Genomic DNA, 11,329 nt, shown 5'->3' with positions numbered 1-11,329 from the left:
ATTAGTTAAGAACTGTGGATAAGTTAGCTGCACATTCCAAGGTAGTCCTTAATCCAAGGGTTGAGGTCCCATGTAGTCGTGCACAGGCTCTAATAACTGAATCACACTTTCTGAAGAAAGACGATTACCATACTTGTACAACTTGTACTAAAAGGACAACTTGTACTAAAAGGTGTAGTACTACAGGTAATTATAAGGGCAAGTTTTATAGTAGAGGTGACTACCACATCCAATTTCATGCATAACATATATCATTAAATTAAGAGGTAACATGTATTATAGGTTACCTCTATCACACAATCCCCAATATCTCTAACACTCTCACATGTTTATTGAAGTTTGTGTAGGGGTTGCCCCTTGTATGAGAGGTAACTATTTCTCTCTCATATTTCTTCTCTCCTCCACCTCATTATTTACTCCTATGTGGCATCTTGGGGCTTGTGCTTAGATGCATCTAATCTTGACCACATCATCAACTAATAAATATAGATGTAACATGTACAATATATTACATCTATACTAATTCTAATACACTAGCCCCAATGTTTGTTTGCCCAATCTACTCTTCTCCTCTCTCCTTTTGTCTTGAATTTTGTCTAGTGGTTGCCTCTTGCATGAGAGGTGGCTGCTTATCTCTCTCATCTCTTCTCTCCTCCACCTCACTATTTTAGCTTATATGGTATCTAGGAGATTGTGCTTGGATACCTATAGTACTTGCCCTAACCATTGTTCTATTGGCGTACTGTGTAGTATTCAGTATTATGAATTTGCCAACTTTTGTCTCCTGGAGAGCAGAATCGTCAGCCTTTTCACTTCATGAGCACCAGATTAGGGTAATCAAGACACCAGGTTAGTACTAGTATTATAATACCTGCATGTAGAGGATGATTTGTAATTGTGTTAGTACAAATGGACATTAGAATTTTTTTGTAAGGGTACAAAGTGAATGTTTGTGAAGGACATCATGAGTGAAACTTGATGGGAATACTGGAATATTTCCACTCTTTGTATGTGAAATCCTGAGGCAGGATTGGACATCGGGCTATGACGTTCCCTGCATGTGCAGAATTCCACTTCTGAAAAAGAGATACTCCAGTAAAAGTCATGAGATTAATCAGTGGCTACTGCCACTAGCTTAGCTTAGCAGCGCTTTTGTCTTTAAGCTGTGGCTAGGCTATGACGCGAGGCCTAACCCTGATTAGAGGTTCGGACACTAACACGGTCGGCCATGATAATCTGTTCCGAGCCTCTGTGATTTCTGTATCCTGAAGCATCACTTCCTTTTGTTTCAATCGGTTCATTTGCAGATGTAGGTAGTTTCAGTCTCGTTGCAGAACCTTTCCCCCTCGGATGAACATACAAAAGCCTATAATGCGTCCTCGGAGACCTAAGCTTACAAAAAATTGCAAGTTGCATACTGCCCGCTGCCCTCATATATGCGAATATGCGATAGATTGTCCAATTGAAAAGACATTTTTTTTCGAAGATACATTGGAGATTTGGAGATAGGCGCATAGCTTAATTAGCATGGAGCCAAAGAAATTTTCAGAGCCTGGGCAAGTTGTCATTCATTGTACATAGATGCATCGTACCAAGATTTTGAATACATGTTTCACTGAAAATTCCGGTGTTGCAAAGTGAATGTAGCTATTCTCAACTGTGTAGATTTTTTTAGTGGGATCTGTCCATCCGGATTCAACTCCTACATTTAGCATAAACACGTAGGGATAGTATGTATGCATACCTTATGAGGGTGTGCACAGTGTGCATGTGAGTGCAAAAGAATATTGCCGCTTTTTTCTTAGCACTACATCATTGATACTAAGGGCTCATTCTAAACTACGGTTTGGATAAGCTAATACCTTGATTTCGTTAGCAAGTTTTTCAAACTAATAAACAACATGTTTCGTGTGAAAACTTCCTATATAGAAATTACTTTTAAAATAATCAAATAAATTCATTTTGCAAATTTTTAATAATTAGTATTCAATAAATCATATACTAATGCTCCTCGCTTTACATGCAACTAATAATCAAAAACCAACTCCTCAAAGGTTTCGTGGTGTTCTTTTCTCCTGATGAAGATAAGATAAAGTGTTTTACATAAAACAAGGTTGTATTAACGTATGATTAATTGAGTTTTAATTATTACAAATTAAAAAAAAATAGATTAATCTGATATTTTAAAGCAACTTTCATATATAAAATTTTTCCACGAAACGTACCGTTTAGCAGCTTAAAAAATATGCCACGAGTATCCAAATTTTCATCCACTTTTTTCAAAACCGGTTACCGACGGCCGACGGGGTTACCATGCTGTCTCACAAAGGCGTGAGCTAACTAACTTCTTTGTCAATCCGACAACCGCGCATGCGCGGCCGGCTCATCCATTCCCCAGCTCACCGCCGTCCCCACCCCTCCCGTTCCGTTCCTAAACACAACACAACACCACGGTGGCCCCCCACCACGGCCGGCCGAAAAACCAGCTCGCCGCCGCCGCCCGGCCAGCCGGAGTGGCGTGCAAGCGACGGCTTTCCCCTCTCCACCGCAGCAAAATCCTGGCCGTAGTTGGGCACTTGGGCTTGAAGTTTTAACAGCAGTAGTGCAGTACAGTGCACACTCCAGTATGGCCCAAACAGCCAACCTGGGCGTCCTCATGACGTCTACTCTCTCTGTCCTATAATATAGCAGTCTAATCTGTCTTGATTCATTGTACTATAAAATATCACATCCGATATTAGGTTGCTATATTATAGGATGGAGAGAGTATTCATTTGGTTGGGCCATGCTCCTGGGTAGACCTGGTCCACCGCCCTGGTCCATGAACCATGATGCTTTTGCACAGCCAACAAGAGAATAAAGTTTTTTTTTTTTTGGATCAGCAGGAGAATAAAGTTGGCATGGATGAAGGGAAAGAAGTAGTAAAAGAAGAGGAAAGGCAGAAGGAAAAGGGAAAGGATAGTTCCACTCTTAAAAACCCTAATGATGAGGAATAAGTGGGCTTATGAGATAAACAAATGGCTGAGGCCACTTTCAGTTGTGTGACTTGTGTCTTAGCTTTGGGACAAAAGAAAATTAGAGAGAGAAATGTTTTGGTCCCACGTTGTTGAGAGTATTTAATTAGTGATGGAGGACCATGGTTTGGAATATATAGTTGCAAAACATTGGTTGTAATGAAAGAGATCTCACTTAGTACAGGCCTTTGTGATCTGCCAAAAATATTTTTCAGATGTCATTTGCGAATTTGGTACTATGTTTAATTTTTTTGCAGAGTGGCCGCGCTGATAATCATTGGTTATGCTTAGTGAGTTTGGATGATGATAAAGAAGGTTTAAACAAAGACAAAATAATATAGCATTACATTTTCATAACAAGGACAATCATGATTCGGAAATGAGAATCTACTAATTAAAGGTTCCATCCGTTAGGTTTGGTACATCAAAATCTCTGTAGTTTATTGCAGGTTATCTTCAAGTGAGTAAACCTTCAGTCTTCTTGCTCCCAATTAAAAGAAGATGCAGAAAAAGGCGATATATGTATCTTACCATCTGGTTTACTTCGCTATCACTTGTTCATAGTTTAGGACAAATACGACCAAGTACTAATTTGGTTATCTTTTCTTTTTTTTTTTTTGAAAGAACTCAGCAAGCTGGTTTTATATTATAAAAGAAGTGAGAGAAACTGTACAGAACAGAAGGCAGGGGAGACGTTCCCGGAGGAATTCTTCCTACCTGCACTCCCTAAAAAATAAAAGCCTAATCCCTTAACATAATACACTTCACTCCCTTAGCACCTGCCATTTCCCACAAACGAAGCTCATCTATGATCTTGCTAGCAAGTGCCGATGGTGTAGATTCTTTCCCTTTGAAGATGCGATTGTTCCTTTCCATCCAAAACTCCCAAAGCGTGGTCAAGACTGCTGAACGTAGCCCTTTCTGTTGCAACTTTTCTGCCTCATCTGTTTGCTCGCGCTGCCAATTGAGGAGAGTGTTGTCTGTGGTCACATGTAGGAAACGTTGCGGTCTGAATTTGCGACCAATGTCCCGCCATACCTGCTGCATGAAGGGGCACTCCATGAAGAGGTGCTGTACCGTTTCGAGATTTCTGAAACAGAGTTAGCAGAAATAGTTATTTAGCTAGCCCCTGCATTGCAAACGATCTGTCGTCCATATTCTATTTTGTGCCAGCAGCCATGCGAAGAATTTGTGTTTCCCCGGTACCCAAGTTTCCATACAAGCTCAGCAGAATCCGAAAACGTTTTGCCCATGAACTGCATGACATATGCTGATTTTGCCGTATACAAGCCACTGGCCGACCACCACCAGAGGATTGTGTCCTCAGCCCCTTCATGGATCACCTCTCCTGCGTTGTGGAGCACTTCCCATACGCATATATATTCCTAAAGCAGCTGTATTGTCACCCCTCCGCGGATGTCTTCGATCCAAGCATCATTAGTTATTGCCTCAAGAACCGACCTGTTTTTCCTTTTAGAGTGTTTGAAGAGGTTTGGGGCTAGGTATTTCAGCGGCTGATCTCCTATCCAGTTGGATTCCCAAAATTTCGCCTTTCGTCCATCTCCGACCGATACTTTGGTGGCAGCAGCAAACAGAGCACGATCGGTGTCATCACAGGGCGGCGGGGTTCCTATCCATGTTTTTTCCGGGCTTGTCCACTCATACCAGAGCCAACGTAGCCTCAGCGATCGTGAGAACTTCTCCAAACAAGATATGCCCAATCCACCATGTATTGTCGGAGAACATACTTGCTGCCAATTCACTTTACATTTTCCGCCCAAACTTTCTTGGTCTCCGGCCCAAAGAAATTTTCGTCGCGCTTTTGTCAACATCATTTAGGAATTCTTTTGGTGGTTTAAGAACGGTCAGCAAGTAGGTTGGAATGACACTGAGAACTGATTGCACAAGAACCTTTCGCCCGCTTTGTTAAACCAGCTTGTTTTTCTAGCCCCCCATCCTTGCTCTGATTTTGTCCATTACCGGCTGCAAATGGACCCGCTTTAACTTCCCCGTAGTAAGAGGCAGTCCAAGGTAGGTTTGGGGGAAAGCACCCAGCTGCCCATCGAAGTTTTGAGAAATATCTTGGAGATCTATGTCATTGCATCGAATTGGCGTGATTGAACTCTTTGTTGTGTTTACCTGCAGGCCCGTGGCATCCCCGAATTTGTCCAGGATTCCCAATAGGGTTTGCACTTCTTGGCGTGAAGGATTTAGGAACACTGCTGCATCATCTGCATAGAGAGAGGTTCTGAATTTTAGTGCCCGCGGGCCTACGCTTGACTAATTTGGTTATCATTTCAAAAGAACAGAAATGAATGGAGATAAGTTAATAGTAGAATGTTTATCTCACAACTGACACTAAAACTGTTACTTATTTTGGTTGGCCATGAGTTGTAATTCCTCCATAGTATTATACTTGCTCTGAGATGCTCTTCAATGAGCTAATAAAGTGTTCCGACGGCAAAACACTCTATCTTCAGTAGACAGTGACACTTAACTGAAAATTATTGAGCATCCTTGTAACTGGCCGTCAGCTACTAGTATTATATACTGGACTAAGGTAAGGTGAACGCATAAAAGTGCATAGTATTTTTTAAGATGCATGAATTTATTAGCCATCAGCCAATGAACCAAAGTTTCAGCATAGATTAGCAAAGACATTATGAATTAGTCCTGAAGCACACAGACGTGAAATGTCTCACAAACAGATAGTACAGCAGCATCAGTGCATCACACCAATGTTTACCAGATTGATATATTAAGCCCCCCCAAGTGATCAGTAATACTGTACACACCTTGACACCCTTCAAATTACATGAAACCCAAGAAAGTAATTAACACAAGCCAAACTATGCATGCATGGATGGATGGATTACGTACAATTAATTGCAAACATCAAAGATGATTTCTTCTCTCATTTTTTCTTTTCGATTTTGCTCCATGATAGTATGATCCATGGTCAGACTCTGAGCAGGTAGATGCTGAGCTCCGGGCCGCCGCTGCCGTCAGGGTTCATCATGTAGAACGCCTCCGAGTCCCTCGACCCGACCACCCGCTCGAACCTCGCGCGCATGTACATCAGGTCGCCCTCCTCGGCGGCGGCGCCGGCGGCGGCGTCGTCGGGGAGAACGCCGGCGCCGACGGACACCGGCTCGACGGCGCCAAGAACCCTCCACTCGTCGGCGCCGCACTCCCTGCGCACCGCGAAGCCGCACTTTCGGCCGTTGCAGTAGGCCCGCCACGTCGGCTCCTCCAGCAGCGCCCGCCGCTTCTCGCCTGTACATGGTGCAACGCAACGAACGTCGCCGGTGGCCGACAGGCCGGCCGTCGTGGTGTTAGTGCTCGCCGGCGCTGAAGAGGATGAAGGTTGATTAATTCGTGTGTGTGCGTGTGTGTGTACCTGGGTTGATTGGTTGCTTCTCGCACTCGAGCGCGAGGCGGACGAGGCCGGAGGACATCTCCCTGACGAGCGCGCCGGTGGAGTAGGCGGCCATCTCCACCAGCAGCACCGGCGGCGAGCGGGTGTCCGTCTGCAGCGCGACGTGAACGCGGCCGCGGCGCCGCCCGAAGATGGTGCCCGTCAGGCTCGACCCCAGCTGCCGCCGCCGCCGCCGGTGCGTGATCGCCGCCAGGAACGCCGCCCGCAGCCTCGCCAGCGCGTCCGCGCGCTTCCTCGACGACGACGACGACTGCACCTCAGCAGGCTCCGCGGACGATGTCGCGGAGAACCGCGCGGCCCTCGTCGTCGTCCCCATCCCCGCCGCCTCATCTCCACCTCCCTCCCTCTCCTGTCCACCTCGCCGCTGCGGCGACGGCGGCTTGGCGCCCAGCCGCTTCCTGCTCAGCCACGGGAAGTTCCCGCCTCCGCCTCCGCCGGTGCCACCGCTCGCCGCGGCCGCCCTGGAGCTGGAGGACGGCAGCGGCAGCGGCGAGGCCGCGCGGAACGCTCTCGCCATGGCAAGCCACACCTCCAAAGCAACCAAGCAAGCTAAGCTAGCTAGCTCTCCCTCGACTTGTCCCCTGCGCGCGCGCGCGTGCGTCCCGTTAATAATGGGCTTTTGCTGCTGGCTCCAAGCCCACCAGTATTTGGTAGGGGGTTTTTAAGCGGGTTAGAGCAGGTAAAATAGCAGACTATAAGCTAGCTGTAAACATATTTTAAGAAGATAAATGAGAAGAGAGAAAAGCATCGGGCTATAGATTTGGAGCCAGCTATAGCACAGACTCCAAGATGCAGGGTGTGTATGACAGGTGAGACCAGGTATTAATAGTGTATTATATAAATATTGTATGAATGAGTTATTAGATTAGTTGTATATGAATTGGAGTTAGTAGGTGGCTATAATATTAAACTTGCTCTTAGCCGAGCAGCGCGTCTCGCTCTCGCTCTCGCGCTTTTGCAGGTGGCTCGCGGCCGCGCGCGTGCGCTGTCGGGTGTTGTTGGGGGGGGGGGGGGGGGGGGGCGGCGGCGGCGCGCGAGGTGTAGGACATAAATACCGGCACGAGACGGGGTTAGCGTCGCGAGACCGAGACGACGATTGCTACTACCGTGCGCGCGAGGAAAGCGGAGTTGGGGCGGTCGATCGATCGATCGATCCGCGCGCGATGCGATGCGACGCGGCGACGCCCGCGGGCGGCAGATGGGAGAGGGCACGGGGCATCGTCGCCGCCGTACGACGTGTTTACGGCGACACACGATCGCGGGGCAGGCAGCAGGTGGCGTCTCTACACGAGGTGCCCGTAGCACTGTAGCAGCAGCTAGAAGCCGGCAGCCGGGGGGCGTCGTCGCCCTGGCTGATTGGTCATATGCTGCATTGCTGCCTCGTGTCAAATGCATGCGTGCAAAAAGAATGAAACTTGCGTGTGTGCGCCGGTGCAAATAACTCGGCTGCCTACTGACCAACGGGCAGCCATGGATCGTGCCAAGGAAACGGAAAGCAGTTTGGTGCATTGGTACTGTAACAAACTACTAGTAGCAGGAGGAAACCACGAGATCGTTGGAAGGCAGCGGGTAGCAGTGCAGGCGCAATGTAAATTATGGTCAGGTGGGGGTAGTACGTATAGGAGTAGTAGGCAGCTAGCGGTCCCGGTGCCGGCGGCACGCGTGAATGCGTGATACCGGTGTGCAGGGGAGGGGAGGGGAGGGGGCCGGCGACGTTCCATAAATAACCTTCACCTACTTGGGCGGCGGCAGTGCAGATCAGATCACTCTATACGTACGGGTGTGGGATCGCCGGGTTGCCAGATAAACGGCGAGACGCATTTGGAGGTCCCTTGGATTAAAATGGGTTAATTGAATTCATATATTAAAAATTTACAGGTTTTAAAAATACTATTACTATGTACTCCCTCCCTACAATTCTAATATTGTTGACGTTTTGGGATAGAAACCAAAGTATGCAATTTTTTTGAAGTTTTAGGCCCTGTTTAGATCCCACTCCAAAATTTAACACCATGTCACATCGAACGTTTGAACACATGCATGAAGTATTAAATATAGGCTAAAAAAATAACTAATTGCATAAATTGCGGCTAATTTGCGATACGAATCTTTTAAGTCTAATTGTTCTATGATTTGACAATGTGGTGCTACAGTAAACATTTGCTAATGACAGATTAATTAGGCTTAATAAATTCATCTCGCAGTTTACTGACTAATTAGTTTTTTTTATTAGTACCCGAACACCCTATGCGACACCCTGTATAATATCCGATGTGACGCTTCAAAACTTTACACCCCTGGATCTAAACACCCCCTTAGTCTCTGCCTAAGCCCTGTTTAGATTCAAACTTTTTTCTTCAAACTTTCAACTTTTCCATCACATCGAACTTTCCTACACACATAAACTTCTAACTTTTCCATTATATCGTTACAATTTCTTTAAACTTCCACAATTTTGATGTGTAACTAAACACAGCCCTATATATAAAGAACTTACTTGCTCCTGCATGCATGCATCCCATTACTTCAGAGTGCTTCGTTTCTCGAAGCACAGAAGCTAGTGATAGGTTCCAAACCACCTAGGATATACAACTTGTTGATTCCAATTAGCACACCGGCACATTTAATATGGGTAAAGTAGAAATTAGGCATATAATAAATCATTCCTTGGTACGTAAGATTATGTCTAAAACGTCAATTAAATTAGAACCGGAGGAAGTATCTATTTATAGTTATGCTATTAAAATTTAATGGTTACTCAATACATTCATCATAATATTTAGGTCATTTTGTTCTCGTCTCTGTTTTTCCATGTTACCTCTCTCTCATTTCTAGTGAACCCGACCTGATGAATTGATTTGGATTGGTGCTCATTAAGACCTTTCCTACCGCCGGCTATGTCACTACGCTGCAAAACAAGATATCTTCAGCTGATTTTGCCGATGCATATGGTAGAGAAGGTGACAGACAGGCAACGGGCATGCATGCTGCACATGGCACCACCGCAGCTGCGGTAACTAAGGTTGAGGAAGCTGAAGAGCATCCCCTGTTAGTACAAGTACGACATGAGCGTGCATTGCCAGATCTCCTTCACCTCCGCCTGCCTGCTTGCCTTACAGCTACTCGTGTGTGTCGACCTCACCTGTCATCACGATTTCTCCTAGGAAATGCACAGCCTCTCGCCGCGACATCCCCCGCCATGACACTACCTGTCACTCCTTGCCGCCTCACCGGGGACCCAGGCATCTAGCGCACGTCACAAATTTTCAAGAGAAATTTGATAAAAATACCACCTAATACTCGCAATTTGGTTATTTACCACCTAATCCGTACGTTTTCTTTAATATGCAACTAGTATTGCAAATTGCTCTATTTTGATACCATTTTTTCCTTTTTTTTTCTTCTCGGGTTGTTGGACATTTTTATCCCTAACCCCACATGTTGTATGAAAGGAGGTTTTTATTACACATCGATCGATGGAAAAATATATGATGGAAACTTAGAAACTATCGTTGGATCAAAATATGTACGTCTAAGATTTATCCACATCATCACTGAGTAAAAATATTACTCATGAGTAAATCTAAGAATAAAATTTTTAGTCGTGATGACTTGGACGAATAGCATCCATTTTTCGATTCATTTGCACTACACATGTGGCTTGCTATACATATTTTCCCTCGATCGATCCATTCACCGCTCCCGCGACGCCAAGCGTTCGCACCAGCGGCACCGGTCTCGCCGCCATGCGCCCAAGCCGCCGAGCGCTGCTCCAGCCACCGGCCCATGCCCCATCCCGCGCTGCCGTAGGTACAAATTTATAATGGCATGGGTATAATTAACTTAAAAAAGCAGACATTTGTAGGAAGTGCAGACTGCAGACGGGTAAGAACCCTAGACCAGATCAGAGTTTTAGCCGAAGTGTGAGAGGATAGAGGGAGGCGGCACGATCATTCACTACCGGAGCACCCCTTACGTGGGGCGCTTCCACGGCTTCGCGATGATGGCGGCTAGGGCTAGGGCCAAGCGTAGGTAAGATACAGATAGGGAGTTCTTTGCTGATGGGATCGAAGAGATGGAGGAGGGTACAACTACAATGTCGATGCCGTGTCCATGGATTGTCAAATACCATGGTAAACTTTACCATCCATAACTTGTTATCATGGGATTTGATCTGGAAATTGTAACCTAATCGATGCAAAATAGCTAACGGGCAATCGATCGCCCCTAGCGCGTCCCCCTCTTCTCCACGTGGTTTCCTTTTTTGCACCACATTACTTTGCAATTTTAGTAAATTTATGCACCTAAAGTTTGTACACCTCAAGTTTACATATCTAAAGTTTAGAGACCCAAAGTTTATAAATCAAAAGTTTATATATCTGATTCAAATTTGAATTTGAATTCAAATACTTTTTATATATAGTATTTCTATACATCTAAAGTTTATACACCTAAAGTTTATAGACCCAAAGTTTATAAGTCAAAAGTTTACATACCCGATTCAAATTTAAATTTGAATTCAAATATTTTTTATATATAGTATTTCTATACATCTAAAGTTTATACACCTGCAGTTTATAGACCCGAAGTTTATAAATCAAAAGTTTACATACCCGATTCAAATTTGAATTTGAATTCAAATATAGTTTATAGACCCAAAGTTTTATAAGTTAAAAGTTTACATACACATTTTAAATTTGAATTTGAATTCAATTTTTTTATATATAGTATTTCTATATATAAATTTTTTCAACTTTGTTTTTTTTAAAAAAAATTATGGTGTACTGTAGTAGGAAGAGAAGAAGGGGAGGAGGAAGGAGGAGAGGAAGAGCGTATAGGGGGAAGTACATGTGATCGCTAGGAGGACAGGGAAGCA

General features: G+C 44.9%; 1 protein-coding gene across 1 annotated transcript; it reads right to left on the bottom strand.

The window, feature by feature from the left end:
* Positions 1–5,742: 5,742 nt before the first annotated feature.
* On the bottom strand, positions 5,743–7,448 carry LOC127763701 (protein MIZU-KUSSEI 1-like). The gene is made up of 2 exons (XM_052288481.1): positions 6,415–7,448; positions 5,743–6,290 (listed from the first exon to the last, which is right to left on the bottom strand). Exons 1-2 carry the CDS (start codon positions 6,968–6,970, stop codon positions 5,974–5,976), a joined length of 873 nt encoding a protein of 290 aa, XP_052144441.1. The 5' UTR covers positions 6,971–7,448; the 3' UTR covers positions 5,743–5,973.
* Between the last annotated feature and the right edge of the window lie 3,881 nt (positions 7,449–11,329).

Source organism: Oryza glaberrima, chromosome 2, assembly GCF_000147395.1.
Source record: "Oryza glaberrima chromosome 2, OglaRS2, whole genome shotgun sequence".
Taxonomy (NCBI): Eukaryota; Viridiplantae; Streptophyta; class Magnoliopsida; order Poales; family Poaceae; genus Oryza; species Oryza glaberrima.
This window is presented reverse-complemented; position numbering and strand designations above follow the sequence as displayed.

Bases quoted from the DNA above. Each gene is read 5' to 3' on its own strand.
- LOC127763701 (XM_052288481.1), bottom strand. From the start codon at position 6,970: ATGGCGAGAGCGTTCCGCGCGGCCTCGCCGCTGCCGCTGCCGTCCTCC. The intron at 6,291-6,414 runs GTACACACACAC...CACCATGTACAG, and splicing joins GAAGCAACCAATCAACCCAG to GCGAGAAGCGGCGGGCGCTG.